Genomic DNA, 13,100 nt, shown 5'->3' with positions numbered 1-13,100 from the left:
CCTGATTGATCGGAGCAAACAACATACTTTTTATCTATTTTTGACAGAAAATGGCTCCCTACTAGTCAAGGGCAAGTATCTCCAATAAATCGAAAGATCCTCTTCATCTTTGTTCCGCATATAACCTAGTGAGTATACACCTAAAGTAGGTCACGCCAAAAGGACCTACTCCACGAGTCGAGGGGAGGAAAAGGAGTGAGAAGAGCAGTTATTCGCATAACAGCGCTCTCTCGCTGCGTCAAGTCACACACGTGACTGCGGCTAGCCATCTCCGAACCCACGAGCAGAGCCATCCTATTCCATCAAAAGATGACATTGTGCTCCAAGCACTGTCTCAGCGTGGGAGCGGAGCCGGAATGGTCCTATTACGCCTGAATCTTGGACTTGACCCAGTTCTCCAGACCCTTGAAGCTGATAATCTCTTGTACGCTGGGAGGCAGTTCGCTCACCTTTTCCTCCCAGACTGTGCCATCCTTCTCCGTAATCACAGCCTTGGAGCGGCGGACATCCCACAAAAGCTTCCAGCCCGTACGGCGAGTCAGAGGTCGCTCCGCGTCGTCCTTGAATGACTTGCGTAGGTGCTCAACCAGGCGGGGCATTTCGAGACAGACCAAAGCATTGTTGATGCTGTTGCGGCTAAAGATGTTTCCGAGACTTCCTGCGATGACGAGGGGAATGTCTCGTGCCAGAATGGCGGTGGCGGCTTGCTCACGAGAACTTCCTGAGGGGAGGCATCAGCCATCATTCTGTTGAACGGAATAATAATGATATAAGGGGAAAAAAGAAGCCACTTACCACACCCAAAGTTGAAACCGGTCACCAGCACATCACCCGGCTTGGTGAGTTTGGTAAACTCGGTGTCATAGTTCTCCATGCACACCGCAGCCATCTTTTCTTTGGGAAGGTTATCCTGATACGTGTATTTGCCTAGTCATGCGATTAGTGCCATGATTGCATTCTGGCAATCAGAAAGACCTTATCCGTGCTTCACATACCTGGGTAGATACCATCCGTGTTGATATTATCATTGTCCCTATCCTCGATTAGCGTATACAAAGGAAGCAGTAACAATTTGGGCCATGCTTACAGAAAAACAATTTCGCCCTCGATTTTCTCAGGGAAGCCCGGAAGAATATCAGTCAAGGCTTCATCTTTAGCGGCAGTTGTAGTTGTCTCATCTTGGCCATTCTCAGCAATAGCAATCATGCTATCCACTTCATTAATCATTTTATCAAAGGCACTCTCAATAGAGCGAGCTTGGTCGGCAGCAAAATCGCCGCTTCCCTCTCCGATAATGACCTTTTCAACACCGTCTGGCTGTTGATACCAACCAGGGCCGGCAATTCTGCCCTTGAGAGCACTGGCAGCAACAACTTCAGGACTAGCAAGATATGCCTTGCTATCTTTGGATCCCATTCGTCCGGGGTAGTTACGGTTCGACGCTGAGATGCCCGTTTCGCCCTCCTCAAGCAGGCCGGTGCCCAACCCAATACACGGGCCACATGAAGCTGGAAGCTGTGTAGCACCGGCATCGAGCAGGACCTTCCAATCACCGGCTTCCTCCGCAATCTGCTGCTCGGAGAGGGAGGCCGCAGCAAGATAGAAGCGAACACCACTAGCAATTTTAGCAGGCTGGCCATCCTTGGCAGCCTCGCGGAAAACACGGGCGGCAGCGGCTATATCGCTTGCTCTAGAATTAGTACAAGAAACCAGATAAGCCTTGTCGATCTTGATGTTCTGAGCCTCAAGGTTTTTCAGAGGGTTGGCGATTTTGGGCGAGTTAGGTCCACTGACCCATGGTGAAAGCGTGGATAGATTGATATAGAACTCTTTAGCATACGAAGCCCCTGGGTCAGCGACGAGCCGGTTCTCTGCCATGTCCTTGACTCGCTCGTGGTTAAAGCGCTCCTTGGCAGGGCTGTCGCACACAGCTGCAGCGGTGGCTTTGGCGCGATACCAGGAAATGAGCGTCTCATCAACGGGGAACAGTCCGCCTGTACAGATAAGAGTCAGTTTATCACCCATTTCCATGGGGAGGGGAGAATTACTTAGTGCACCCCATTCCGTACACATGTTAGAGATGCATAAACGGTCGTCGATGGGAATGCTCGCCATGGTCTGTTCGGATCCGGCGAATTCCACACAGTGGTTCAAGACGTCATCGGAACCGAACAGGGAGCAGAGGCTTAAAATCACGTCCTTCCCTGTGACTCCAAAGGGGAGCAGGCCTGTAAAGGTAACTTTGGCGACAGGTGGGTGTTCTTGAGTAACTGATCAGTAAAAGCACACGTTGAACCTCTACGAGGGGTTAGCATCGTACGTAGCCAAGTGCTTCCCGTCGCCCATATGGCCGCAGCATCGGTGCGCACGACAGGAGTTCCTAAACATCCTATGCCACCGTAAATCGGCGAATGAGAATCGCTGGCGACGCAAAGCGTTCCTGGCCAGGCGTGGCCTGCAGTCCCGTTAGCAAGTCGCCTTACACCTCATAAACGGTATGTATTTGTTTTTGTTTTACCTTCGTCGATCATGACCTGGTGTCCGATTCCGAAGCCGGCAGGATAAAAAAAGGTGCCATGTTTACGAGCAAACTCCTCAATCAGCGCGTACTTGCGTCTATTGGACTCTGATTTATTCTGAACGTCGTGGTCAAGAGCTGTTCGCGTCGTCAGTTGCTGTGATTGTGATAAGAAGGGGGTGGTCGAGGCAGACGGTACCCATCACGATCTGGGAGCCATCGTGGATCTTGGTTAGGCCAAGATTCATGGCCTTTGTTGCGACCGGATAACTGTTATCGTGCGTCATACAACGGTGAGGTTTCTATTGATGGGTTAGTGATGGTCGTGCAAGCGTACAGGGTGCCGCCGAGGTTACAATTGAGATGAAATCGCCGGCCTTGACCGTCTTTCCGGGAGCGAGCCCAATGGAGTGTCGCTGGAATATCTTTTCGGTAAGGTTCTGCGGATTTGTCGGCGCCGCGGCTTTCTGGAAAGACTGAAGAATGTGAGCATCTGGGCTGCTCTCGAGTTGCGAGTGGAAGGCCTGTTGTCTTGGCGGAACGGTGGAAGTATATAAACGCAATTGGGGCGTAGCAATCGAAGGGCTTCGCAAGCGGGAGATGGACGCTCGACACTGCGGAGCTACAGGGGTCAGAGACCTCAAAGCAATTGCTCTCTGCAAAAGTCATCTTCTTGTCAGCAAGATTTCGTCGGGGTCGGGGTGCGATGTGGTTGCGACGGGCAGGATAACGCACAAGTCGGGCCATCATGAGTACTTGTAGCCAGCAATTGGCATGGCTTGTGCTCAATAGATGGTGTCAAGACGGGGAGATATGAATCCCGCGTCCAAGGGAAGGCAGATTTCGATGTTGCGGATAACTTCATTTGCGACACGCCGAGGTTCGGAGGCATGTATGACTAATTACGGGTGTTGCGATTGGGACTGCCAAAGTTTTATTGGGGCTCGGTCTTTGTCATCACGATTTCCGGCCCACACCCCACGTGCAAGTCCTACCACCCCTCCCCCCACCCACGGTGCCCTCTCCCAATTTTCTAAGCGCACGCCCTGGTAGTTACTCGGGCGCAGCGGTTGTTGCGAAATAATTCAGCTTGTAGCCGCACCAGAGAGCCTTCAATGTTAGCTACCAATATCATATATGCAGCACGAAATGAAAACTACAGTGGGATAGGACCACTAGACTTGGTTCCGTATCGTCCGGGTCAATATCAGCTTACCCCCGGTGTTTCAGTTCCGTACTGTCGTCAGTTAAATATTTTGTGTGCAGCTCAGATCCAAGTTCCCCTTTGAGTCAATATACTTGAGAAAGGGCATGACCGAATGCGAATAACCAATATAAAGACACACTCGAATAAAGTGATGACGTTTCATAACAAAAAGGAAGTGATTTCGAAGCGGTTATAATAGATAAGTGTAAGAGCAAAAGTAAAAGTAAAGTCTTCTGTTGGACTAAACTTTCACAATACCTCCCAATTTATCCCTTGACAGCGGTAAGACGTACGCCGCCCAACTGGCCGCTAGCAAACAATGCATCAACCGTATCGTAGAATAACGTAAGTGGCGCCTCGCTTGTCCCTTCATGTCTGTTCCTCACTGCTCGTTCGTGCACAAACTCGGCCCAATCTTCCGACGTTTCCTCAAATCGAACGCCATGGAGCCCTGCATTGGTCAGATGGGATATATACTGCTCCCGGCTCGGCAGGTAGGGGCACGACACAATGTCGCGTAATTGGTCGCTGGCGTTGGGATCAAGTTTCGTTCGGGCAAAGAAGTCCTCAATGTAGACTTTTCCACCGGGCTTTAGGCTACCGGCCACTTTCTGGAACAACGCCTCCCTGTCGGGAATGTGTAGTATGCATAAGAACGAGACAATGTAGTCTACGGGGGCATCTACCGTGAGTTTTGTAAAGTCGGCATTCACGGAGCGTACGCCTCCGGCCAGTCCATTCCGTTTGGTGATGATCTCTGCGAGTTCATGAATTTCGGCCTGTAGCTCGACGCCCGTGACATCAACGCCGCACGTCTTGTGGAAATAGCGGCCGGTGGCGCTGAATCCGGAGCCAATATCGATGACTGTTTGTCCAGGCTGCATGCCCAACCTCTGGCATGCCTTTTCCAAGGCACCGTCGCCAAAATAGTGCATGCAATCGAAGCCTGCGGTGTCGCTAGGGTCCCATTTGGGTTTGCTAGCGAGGGCATCCAGGCTTCTCCTAATCCTACCCAGGTTGTATAAAGCAACATTGCCAATGCCGGTGTCTGCATTTTGGGAAACCATATTGTCATTGGATTCGGTGCTCGTATCGCCGGTATCGATGGACATGTTGTACTGGACGGATCAGGTGGCTGGATTGAGCCTTGACTGAATCCCTCGACAGAGAAGCCAAGACTTATTTTATAGAGCTTCCATCTAGTTGTTGCTTTTTTGATACCCAATCGGGTGGAAAAAGCAAACACACGCCGCGTGACCCTGTGGTCACAGTCAATGTGGGAATTGTCGCTGATGTGTGGATCAACTTGACCTTTTCTTGGTCCACATGAGCACGGTTGGCATGTTGGACTCGTCTATCGTGGTTTGTTGATTTCGCAAAGCCGTGATGCCGGCGAGTGGAAACCTGGTGCCGCTCGGGGCGCAATGTGCACATCGGAGTTTGTTGGCGAATCGTCTTCTGCCAAGAGACAAGCCGAGTTGAGCCGTCATTTTGACAACATTGAACTGTCAGTTCCTCCCCTCTTTCCGCATTGGTGGCTTCTGTTCTTTGTTGCCAACCGTTACGAATCTACCAAAGTGGAGGACCTCCTTCGATGGTGAAGGCATTTACAGTCGGTCGGTGTTACACGGTTAAGACCCAACACCAACAAGGCCCAACAAAGGGGTCATCGCCGAGAAAGGACCTCGGGGTTGCACAGATTGGCCATATGACCTGGCGGAAACCTTGGGCACAGCTCTTCCTTTCGTGAATACATAGTGGTCACAATGGCCTACCTTCCTTTGCAAAACCAAGGACCTTTGATATCCAACAGAATTCTCTTTGAATCGAGTAAAGAGTTACTACGCTCCAAGCCCTTGTCACAATTGGTCTTTACAACAATGAATGGTACGCATGGTATTAATTGCGGACAAGTATTGCTCAAGCCCGAATTAACCAGATACTATATCGAATTGGTGCCAAAACTTGATACGAGGAAAGATCTAGGGTAGGTTGGTATTGGTGTGGTTTAAACCCCGATTCCCGTGCGAGGTAAGATTGGCTTCGACAGAGAGTCCACGATGCATTCGCGGAGACTGATGATGCAAGAGTAAACACGACATCTCGGGCGTATTGAAGGGATCAAGCCACAGACGTCTGGGCGTAGTTCAAGACGAAAAGTCTCACGAGGGCCTTGTACCTCCGTCATCGACCGTGACGAGCAATTATAGCAGCCCAAAAAGATTATGTGGCATGGCCAAGCGGCCTGATACTAAAATAGCTTAGTGCCGCCCAAATAGTAACGATTTTCTACCAGACTGCACAAATGGCACGACTACTCTCCTTGGCTGCCACTTTCCTTGGCATATTAGCCGAGCGATACAACAAGTCTTGGCAGTATAATCCACTCTGCGGAATTACAGACATCTGCTACCTAGTTATTTATTTACAGATCATTGAGGTATTATTGATCCGCTTCTATCCGAGTCAAGGTTAACCCGGCCCCTCGGTCTCCATGCGACAAGCCCCAAAATGGAAATAGCAGCCAAAGAGATAAATAGGAGCCGTTAGAACTAGTTCAAATACCTAGAAATACAAGCCTTCTAATTATTCCTGTTATTCTACAGCTTTGTTTTGCTACAAGACATTCCAAGAGACTTCTTCTAGGCCCCTTGTCCTTGAGAAATAAGCCCGTGCTTACATACCATTCTTACACAATACTCGCTATATCAAAGGGTTAGCAACCCAGACAGCTGAAAGAGACAATGCGTCTTTTATCTTCTCACGCCTCCAGACCAACTGCACCGACCATACTGACGCTCTGCCTTGTTAGCCTGGTCTCAGCAGTGTCAGACCAACGCTTAGCAGAACTCGAAACCCTCAACGCTCTCGGCCACCGGGGGTTATCATGCGGCGACATGGCTGATAAACTTGCCGAGGCATGCGACCAGCCAATTGGGTCGAATGGCCGACGTGGCATTTGCCTTTGTGCAACGTCGAATAGGCCCCGGATGATATTTCCGTTGTCGGATAATACTCCCGATTGTGATCTGTTTACCATGGCCTCCAGGATAGTTGCCCAGGGAGCCAGGCACTGGTCCTGTGGCGGCTGTCAAGGGGGAGACGCCATTATGCACTTTCGACGGGATACCCAGTACACATGTCGTCTCCGTATTGTACCATAGCGAGCCTACTTGCTGGATGATGGCGCCGTATTGTCGTGCGCATCTACGGGCGGTAGTATCACTACAGCATGGTGATTCTAGATCTCGAGGCGGCTGGGCGCGATATCCGGAAGGCGGAAATCGGCGGAGTGGATAGAAGCAGGAACGGGCGATTTTGGTGATGAAGCATTTTAATCAAAAGGTCAATGATTGGCTAAAACATCGGATTGTATCCCAAGAGTGAGACATCCCGAGGTAGATATTAGTAGACATGTCTAGTGTAACGAATGTTGATATTAGTCTGTGTGTAACAGCTGACTGAGACAAACGGCGATGAGGATGCGGCGTTTATGTTGGCAAGTTGAGGAGATAGGCTCTGTGATGATACATATAGCGAAATAAAGCGCTGGCATTACTAGGAGTGATGTCCACTTTTTGAAGTGTAAGTGGCAAACCCTTCTTGTAAGTGGCAAATCTCTTATCAGGCTCCATCTCATGAGTTGAAACTTGATGGTGACGACTACAGCCTCGTGCAGCCTTTGTGTGACGGCCATGACGTTTGAAGGTGACGGCCCCCAAACAATGCAGTAAGCAAAACAAAAGCAGTAAAGTTACGTGGCACACGCTGAGGCCATTCATTCAAACGTCAGGGTATTTATAGCCCTTGGAATGAGCCCCATGTTTTGCCCACTTTGGAGTTCCTGCCCAACTCGCATCATGTCTTCTTTCAAAGTTTTCCACGTTGCCCCAGAGCAGCCTACAAACCTGGCAGACAGGACTTCAATCCCCCTGCCTGGGAGCGACCTGGATCCTGAGCTTGTACGATGTTTCCTCAATCCAATGCGTGGGACGGACTGACACCACAAGACGTAAAGATAGTCAACTCCATCACCATCCCTCGTCCTTTAGAAACCGATCGCCTCCGCGTTTCCTTGGCAAAAACACTGCAGCTCTTCCCGCTGCATTGTGGAACCCTCAAGCGAGAAGTAACTGGCAATGCTTGGTCAATCAGACTGACAAACAGACCCGTACGCCTCGTGGTGGGTGTGACGGATAACCCGGGGCCCTTCTCCGACCAGTGGATGGGGGAGACGCATTCAGGTAGGCGGTTGTAGTTTGATATCAAAATATTCCTCCTTGACTCTGTTGCTAGACTACTACGAGGAAATCGACCGCGAAACCATGTTCAGCGAACGTGATACTCCTTTATTTCTCGCCAAAGTAACCACGTGGAGAGAAACAGGACAGACGGCTCTCTTTGTCTGTATTTGGCATGGCCTGGGTGAGCACCAACCGCCGTAACTGCATCTCATTTAGATGCTGAATAACTCTCTAGGAGACGCTTTTGCTGCCCTGCACTTCCTCATGACTTGGTCAGCATTATACCAGGGCAAACCCCCTCCTGGCGATCCGACGTTTTCCAAGTTTTTCTTGCCGGCACCAGAGATTCTGTCCACATCTTCATATACATCAGAGCTGTCAAGGCTATCATACCTTTCTCTTGCATTTGAGCCAGAGTTCTGCGCTCGCAGAAATACGCTTATCAAAGAGCAGACCGTTCGCTTAGACATTGACGTTGCAGGATGCTTCGTTGACAAGATTTGGGCATCAGTCAAACAAGAGAGCCCCGTGAACAATGGCCATGTGGGTCGGGGAGATGCGTTTTCGGGTTACTTGATAGCAGCCCTTCAAGGCTCCTTTGAGAAGCCCGTCGAGACGTTGTTTCAATTTGTTTCGGTTCGACCAACACCACCCTTGTGCCTTGAACGACCTTGTTGCAATCCCAGCTAACCAGGAAAACAGGCTCGAGGCCGCTCCGCAACCTATAATGGTCAAAACTTGTATTTCCCCCGTTCCACTCAGGGTAATGTGTTTGTCCTGTGGTCAACCCCAATTACCACTGCGCCAAATGAGCAAACGCCCCGGTATGAGAATTGGGCAAACTTGTCGAGACATTGACAGGACTTGACTAACTGCGCTCCCTAGAACACTTGCTCAAACGCTATTCAGGGGCCGCAGTAGTCTCGCGGACAGGGACCGTCTCGGCCGAGCACTCATGCTCACAAACTACCTTTGGAGTAGAGCTTTTGCCGAGAACAAGAGGATCATAGACAGTGGGTTTCAAGACGCAATCATCATCAATTGGCTTGTTGGGTAAGCAAAAACTCAGCTATAACTCGGATACTGTTCCGAGTTGATATACTCTAACGCGGCATAGGATTGGAGGCAACGAGGCCCACTTTGGATTTCCTCTTGAATCCGGCAACGTGGATTGGGAGTCCACGGAGAAATTTGTCCAGGTTTGGAATGCCAATCCTATGAAGCAGACTGATGGTACTTGGCGAAGAGATCCCGGGGGCGTCCATATTTTACTTCGGCTTCAACCAAGGCATGCAACCAAGTTTCTTGAAAAGCTGCGGCAGGATATGGATCGTCTGTCGATTGAGCAGTCATATCCATCATCTCCGACTTCACTTATACGCCGCCTGCAAGATGTAGAGTCACACGGTCTTGGGGTGGAAAGTCGTTCCACGGAAAAGGCTATGCTCTAAATGCCTTGTCTTGCTTATTGAAAGACAAGGCAGATGTTGCAACATGGGCACCTAGAGTGCCAGAGTGTGTCTTGCCTCCACCGCCCTAGCTGCTGCCATTTTGCTGAGAACGAAGAAATTGAAGCAATTCAAGCTAGTCATCGACTTCCCCATGAATAGCAGACGAAGGACCAAGTCTTTGATAGAACGGGTAGTCGAAGCGAGCTGGGAAGAAGCCGGCGTATTCCCAATCAATAATTGCTCTGATTTTTAGCGTGTCCGGGTTGACGATGATGTTTTGCTGCGATAAATCGTTGTGACAAAAGATGTATTCTTGGTTGCTTGTCGGCCGCAGATTCCAGTAATCTGTCTCGGCACGACGTAAAACTCGATATGGCGGAATCACAAGTCCCGACGGTCCACCAAGACGGCTGGACTTTAACGTCTTCAGTTTGGCTCGATGGAGCTCGAGCTCCTGCCGTACGACAACCTTGTGTTCCTCTGAGAGTTCAGACATGCTCACGCCTTCAACATATTCCGTGATTAGGTAGTATGCCCCATCATCTTCAAAGTGACAATTCACAGCCGGGACCGGAATGTCAGTGTGCTGTCGAACGAACTGCAGGGCTTCGGCTTCGTTCAAGAGACGTTCTTTCCTGAGGCGAGGCACATGTAGTCCGCGATATCCAGTGCGGAACTCACTGGGGCGTAGACTCCTCTTGATGAAGACGCTTCCAAGATGATGGTACTTTCTTTCAAACGTTGTGGCAATGCATCCTTGCTCTTGGGCGGCGTCTGCGGGCATTATATCCTTATAAGTTATTGGTGGGACTGTGACGGATTAAAACGTGGATAATCGGGTATTGGCTCGCACGAGATCTAAATACTTGTCATTACTCTGTTGGCCGGTGAAGGGAGATGGCGAAGTCAGATAGACGCCTAGGATCAAATCCACGACAAAGAGGTCGGCTCGTGCACGTGGTCTTGTAGATTTCTCCAAAACCGCGAGGGCAGGCGGTCGAAAACGGCAGCCAATTTGCAGCGACCGACTATAAATTCCGATGAATGTCTGGTGGAATATACATTGGAATTCCATACGTTCTTTTGTCGCTTATATAAAAAGTCGCATTTTCTGTCGCCTAATTTTCTAGGCGAATTAATGGACAAGTACCAGACTTGTTTCTGGTGATAACAATGGCAGCTCGAGCCTTCTTCGCCCTACCCTACAATACAGACAATTGTACCTTGAGAAGCATCAAGACAATGCCATTTCAGAGGCCTTGAACTCTCCCTTCTCAGCCAACAAGGCCGGGAGGTCCTCCTTCTCAAATGCCTCTCCAATCCCCAACTGCTCAGGCTTCCACCCCATAGACCGCAACCTATCAGCCCTATTTCTGCAGCTGCATCCCACCACATCCGGCGTGAATTGACCAAACAAGTCGACGTACTCAGACTCCGGAATAGAGCGGGTGTCGGGCGTGGTAATTCGACCCGCCTTGTAGAGGCCTTTGCCAATAATAGCGCCGACTTGGCCCCATGTAACTTCGCCGCTTTCGCAGAAGAAGTAGGGATTTTGGAGCTCGGGGTCGGAATCTGCAGCGCCCTCAATCCAGTGAAGGACTTGGACGTAGGCCTGAGAAAATTCAATTAGATACCGCGGGCTTTTTAGAATCATTCCATTTGGGGATACTACCTTGGCCAGATCACGGACATGTACTACACCCCAGGCCTTTTTGCCAGTGCCGACGTAGCCGGCTTGCCCATGTTTGCAGGCAAATCGAGTCAAGGCTGGAATCTGGTACAAATCTTCAAGTTAGGTGGTGACTAGTGGCTTCAATTCCATGACATACCTGGATTGAAAGGCGCTTGTGTTTGCTATTGCTGCCGTAAATGATGGGAGGCATCCAGATAAACATTCTGGCCTTGTTGCCCAGCTTCTGTCGGGCTTTCAAAATAGCTGGCGTATGGGTTAGCAGGTGACGGTATCAAGCCCTGTCGGGGATATGCACGTACCAAGATCAATTTTTCGATGAGGTGCCGTGTCCGACAACGAATCAATTTGAGACGGCGTTTTGTCGGAATAGATTTCATCGTTGACATTATTTCCAGGTGATGTATCGCTCAGAACACTAGCTCCGCTTTGATGGAGATAAATAGATTTCTTTCCTATACATGACACCATGTCAACGTTGGTTCTACCGGTAGCGTACCATGTCAGGACTCGGTCGGTGGTATACATACCTTGACCGGCGCGCTCCTCAATTCCGGCCAAGATTGCCTGGGCAGATTCCAAATGGTCGGCGGTAGCTGTGTGAAAAACTACATCGCTTTTGGCGCTGAGTTGCTGGATGACTTTGGCGTCATTCAAATCACCGAGAACCGCTTTGACTCCTGTAATTCAATGAGAACTCATGTCTGACGTTTGTATCGTGGTTACCCCGCACCGTCTTTCTCAAATTCCTCGACGGCGGCTTCACGTCGCACCAGGGTTGTGATTTCATATTGACCTTCCGACAGAAGGAGGTCGATGATTTCGCGGCCGACGTAGCCGGGACCGAGAACGAAGACTTGGCTCTTCATCTTTTCGAGTATCTGGTATTTTTTATTGTTATGGAATTGATTGAAGTTGGGTTCTCGGTGGTGGTGAACATTTTGCGTCAGTGGCGCCCGTATAAACACGGACGGGTATTTGTCAGCATGCATGTGTTTATAAACTTTCTTGTTACCTGGAATAGTTTAGAAACATTTGTCAGCATAGTCAAGTGCTTTACCTTTGCTCTGGAGTTTAACTTGGCATGGTAGCGAAATACTCGGGCAAATGGTAACAATCAATGGCCTAAGTTAAACATGCTAGCAAGGCGGCTAAAATCAACTTGCAGCTGTAAATCGGAACTTGTTGAAGTTGTCAACTAATGGGGCAATTCCGGGACACTACAATGAAGAGAATATGCACCGCTTCAGGAAGAAGATGAATAATATATTTAAAAGATACATGATATCATATTCTTTTATTGTATCAATATTCATTACATAATAGCAATTTGTACAGAGAAATTAGAGTGGCATTGTATTCAAAGACAAGCCTGGCAAGAGCTACAAGATATCTGATGCCAAACGGTGCTAAAAGCTAGTGCCAAATGTTGCCCTTTCCAGATCAGACAAAGCCCGAATCTTGGAAGCCTCATAGCGTAGAGAAAGGCCGGTCGGCCCTCGAGTATGACGGACTTGTGTAGTGCCACAAACGATTTCAGATTTCTTCCAGGAATAGCTGCTCAGCTACTCAGATACTAACCAGTTATGAATGCACCTGTGACAAGGGCCTAGCTTGGAGCAATTACTCAATTCATCTAATAACAGTCTTTGGTATCAAAGGCCCTTGGTTTTCCTCAAGGCCTTGAAGGTCAAAGACGTCTTTAAATACAAGAAGTCGGTGAGGGCCTTCTGCCCTAATCCCGTGACCGTAGCCCTCGTGTAAACAGCCATTTCCGTGTAACAGCACCGGACGGCCTTGATGTCCTTCACATAGGGGCTACCATCGCTCTCGACTCTCCCCGACACGACGAGCGAGTGGCAGATGAGGAAGGAGGAGGTGGGACATAAAAGCAGTAGCACAACTTGCGTTACCAATCAAGCCATGTCAGCACAAATCGGGACATCAGCCAGGCAGCGGCATCATCGGCTTGCTCTTGCCGACCCAAGGC

The 13,100-nt window shown here is 49.6% G+C and overlaps 5 protein-coding genes across 5 annotated transcripts; 1 reads left to right on the top strand and 4 right to left on the bottom strand.

Moving 5' to 3' along the window:
* Positions 1 to 365: 365 nt before the first annotated feature.
* MAA_09361 (homoaconitase-like protein) lies at positions 366 to 3,383 on the bottom strand (the record flags this gene model as incomplete). The annotated part of the gene is made up of 10 exons (XM_007827359.2): positions 366 to 721; positions 796 to 927; positions 996 to 1,033; positions 1,088 to 1,994; positions 2,049 to 2,261; positions 2,321 to 2,455; positions 2,519 to 2,656; positions 2,718 to 2,820; positions 2,875 to 3,140; positions 3,254 to 3,383. 10 exons carry the CDS (start codon positions 3,381 to 3,383, stop codon positions 366 to 368), a joined length of 2,418 nt encoding a protein of 805 aa, XP_007825550.2.
* Positions 3,384 to 3,991: 608 nt separating this feature from the next.
* MAA_09362 (SAM-dependent methyltransferase) lies at positions 3,992 to 4,837 on the bottom strand (the record flags this gene model as incomplete). The annotated part of the gene is made up of 1 exon (XM_007827360.1): positions 3,992 to 4,837. One exon carries the CDS (start codon positions 4,835 to 4,837, stop codon positions 3,992 to 3,994), a length of 846 nt encoding a protein of 281 aa, XP_007825551.1.
* Positions 4,838 to 7,585: 2,748 nt separating this feature from the next.
* Positions 7,586 to 9,420, top strand: MAA_09363 (Chloramphenicol acetyltransferase-like domain protein; the record flags this gene model as incomplete). Its single annotated transcript, XM_007827361.2, has 7 exons — positions 7,586 to 7,687; positions 7,744 to 7,969; positions 8,022 to 8,150; positions 8,205 to 8,605; positions 8,672 to 8,793; positions 8,855 to 9,022; positions 9,087 to 9,420. The coding sequence occupies 7 exons, from the start codon at positions 7,586 to 7,588 to the stop codon at positions 9,418 to 9,420; spliced, it is 1,482 nt and encodes a 493-aa protein (XP_007825552.2).
* Positions 9,421 to 9,553: 133 nt separating this feature from the next.
* MAA_09364 (Protein kinase-like protein) lies at positions 9,554 to 10,204 on the bottom strand (the record flags this gene model as incomplete). Its single annotated transcript, XM_007827362.1, has 1 exon — positions 9,554 to 10,204. One exon carries the CDS (start codon positions 10,202 to 10,204, stop codon positions 9,554 to 9,556), a length of 651 nt encoding a protein of 216 aa, XP_007825553.1.
* Positions 10,205 to 10,654: 450 nt separating this feature from the next.
* On the bottom strand, positions 10,655 to 11,979 carry MAA_09365 (NAD dependent epimerase/dehydratase family protein; the record flags this gene model as incomplete). Its single annotated transcript, XM_007827363.1, has 4 exons — positions 10,655 to 11,194; positions 11,250 to 11,356; positions 11,413 to 11,790; positions 11,844 to 11,979. 4 exons carry the CDS (start codon positions 11,977 to 11,979, stop codon positions 10,655 to 10,657), a joined length of 1,161 nt encoding a protein of 386 aa, XP_007825554.1.
* Positions 11,980 to 13,100: the final 1,121 nt, after the last annotated feature.

This window comes from Metarhizium robertsii (genome assembly GCF_000187425.2).
Source record: "Metarhizium robertsii ARSEF 23 chromosome Unknown MAA_Scf_1, whole genome shotgun sequence".
NCBI classification, from domain to species: Eukaryota; Fungi; Ascomycota; class Sordariomycetes; order Hypocreales; family Clavicipitaceae; genus Metarhizium; species Metarhizium robertsii.
Note: the sequence above shows the minus strand (reverse complement) of the source record. Positions and strands in the feature narration are given on the sequence as shown.